Source organism: Frankliniella occidentalis, unplaced genomic scaffold, assembly GCF_000697945.3.
Source record: "Frankliniella occidentalis isolate FOCC.00 unplaced genomic scaffold, Focc_3.1 Scaffold3186, whole genome shotgun sequence".
Lineage (NCBI taxonomy): Eukaryota > Metazoa > Arthropoda > Insecta > Thysanoptera > Thripidae > Frankliniella > Frankliniella occidentalis.
In genome coordinates, this window is record NW_026270251.1 from 1 (window position 1) to 2150 (window position 2150).

Sequence of the window (2150 nt, forward strand, 5' to 3'; positions counted from 1 at the left end):
TCGGCCGAGCCGTTTTCGAGAAACATTTGTATCGTTAATGAGTCACGCGTGGAGGTTTATATTTGCTGGATAGCAGGGCACTGACAAGCAAAGCAAAAGCACGCAAAGCAAAAGCGGCAGAGATAGGGCCGGAAGCGAGTCTCACTCCAATCACTGATCCTCATCGCTGCTTTCTGAGGGGAGCTCTAGCTCCTCCCCGTCCCAGTCCGACCCGTCCGAGTCGGACCGGTCGTTGGAGGACACGTCGTCGAGAAGGGCCGTGCGCAGGTGGGCGGCCAGGCCGTCCTTGTCCATCGCCAGGGCCTCCCAGCCCGCGGGCGGGGCCCCCAGCTGGGCCAGATCCTGATTGAGGGACTCGACGACGGTGTGGCACGGCCGTCCTGGTTTCCGCCGGGGGAACAGATCGAAGTCCAAGACCCTTTGGAGGGGGCCGGCCGGGTCGGACCGCCGGACATGGGCCCAGTAGCGGATCCGGGAGGCACGGATCGCCCTTGTGATTGACGAGGTCGTCTTGTCGACTCCGTGGAGGCGTAGGGGGTGGAAGCGCCCCGCGGCGCGCCGCGCATGGATGAGAAGGGCCCCTACCATGATCGCCGCCTGCCTCCGGAGTGTCGACCTGGAGGCCATGATGGTCGCTGAGGTGGCCTGGGCATAGGAGATGGAGGGGAGGATGCAGGACTGATAGATGCGCAGGACCACCGAGCGCGGCAGGGGGTGGCGGCGCAGAGTGGCCCCCAGGGCGGCCACCGCTCTGTGGGCCTTGGTGATGCGGTGGTAGGTGACCCCTCGGCGATCCAGGCGCGAGGTGATGAGAGCCCCGAGATAAAGGAGTCGATCCACCTGTTGTACTTCCCTCCCCGCCAGGATCACCGGGCGGGGGAGAGGGTCGGGGGCGCCCGGGACCCGGAGGAGATAGTTGCACTTGTGGAAATTGAGGTCTAGGCCCACACACGCCGCCGCCTCCACGAAGGCCGCGAGGAAGTCCTCGAGGTCTTGTCGGTCCGTGGAGGCCAGGAGCAGGTCGTCGGCGTAAGCGAGCAGCAGCGGGGTGAAGTCTGGGGAGTCCAGATGGAGGGAGAAGCGGGGGAGCTGAGCCACTGCCGTAGCGACCACCCAGTGAAGGGCGAGGGTGCACCCCTGTTTCACTCCCCTCCCGGTGCGCACCTCCCCCGTCCTGGTTCGCCCACAGCGAATGGACGTAAAGTCCGTCAGGGCGAGGGAGGTGATGCGGTTGAGGAGGAAGGGAGGCATACCCCGCTGGAGTAGGACGGCGGCGATCTCCCGCCACGTCACGTTGGGGAACGCGCCCCGGATGTCCAGAGCCAAGACATGCACGGCGTCCCCAGCTCTCCAGCGCTCATCGAGCACCTTCCGCAGGACCAGGACGTGGTCGTATGTGCCACGCTGGGGTTGGAAGCCAGCCTGGTACCACGGAAGGGGCGGGAGCACTGTGAGGAGGAGACCGTGCAGATACTTGGCCAGGAGCTTGTAGACCGCATTCGCCAACGTGATGGAGCGGAAGTCGTCCACCGAGAGAGGGCGGGGGATCTTGGGGATTGGTTGGATGACCGAGGTGAGCCAGGCTCGGGGGAAGACTCCAGTCCTCCAGTGGCCGCCGATGAGGGTGGCTAGGTCTAGGGACCGGGTCCCCGTCCGCAAGCGCCGCTGCCGCCTCCTGCCAATCCCTGAGCTGTGGACCGCCGGCGTGACCTCCGAGAGGGGCCCTCCGGGCCACCCGCAGGTGCCGGAAGACTGCATGGAGCCGCGCCGGTGGGCGTGTCCCATCCACCGCCCCGAAGAGGAGCGCGGTCTTGTCCCGGGCGTGTTGCTCCAGCGCCGTCCTGTGCGCCGCTCGGGCCAGTCGGAGACGGTCCGCCGTGTAGGGGCGACGCCCCGCCCTGTGGTGGGCCGTGAGGGCGGCCGAGACTTGGTTGGAGGTGTGGCGCCGTCGCGGCGTCTGCGGGGAGGCCGGCTGGAGCAGGACGGCGTTGGCGGCAGTCCGGAGCGCCCCAACCAGCTGGCGCCAGTCGAGGGGTTGATAGGAGTGGCCGGCGAGCTCCGTGACGGAGAGGTGGAGGGCCTCCGCGTACTGCTGCCGGACGTGAGGAGAGGAGGAGAGAAGAGTGAGGGCCCAGGTTTGGCCGGGGGGG

At 67.3% G+C, this 2150-nt stretch overlaps 1 protein-coding gene across 1 annotated transcript; it reads right to left on the reverse strand.

The window, feature by feature from the left end:
* Nucleotides 1-150: 150 nt before the first annotated feature.
* Nucleotides 151-1758, reverse strand: LOC127752028 (uncharacterized). Its single transcript, XM_052276498.1, has one exon. It carries the CDS (start codon nucleotides 1756-1758, stop codon nucleotides 151-153), a length of 1608 nt encoding a protein of 535 aa, XP_052132458.1.
* Between the last annotated feature and the right edge of the window lie 392 nt (nucleotides 1759-2150).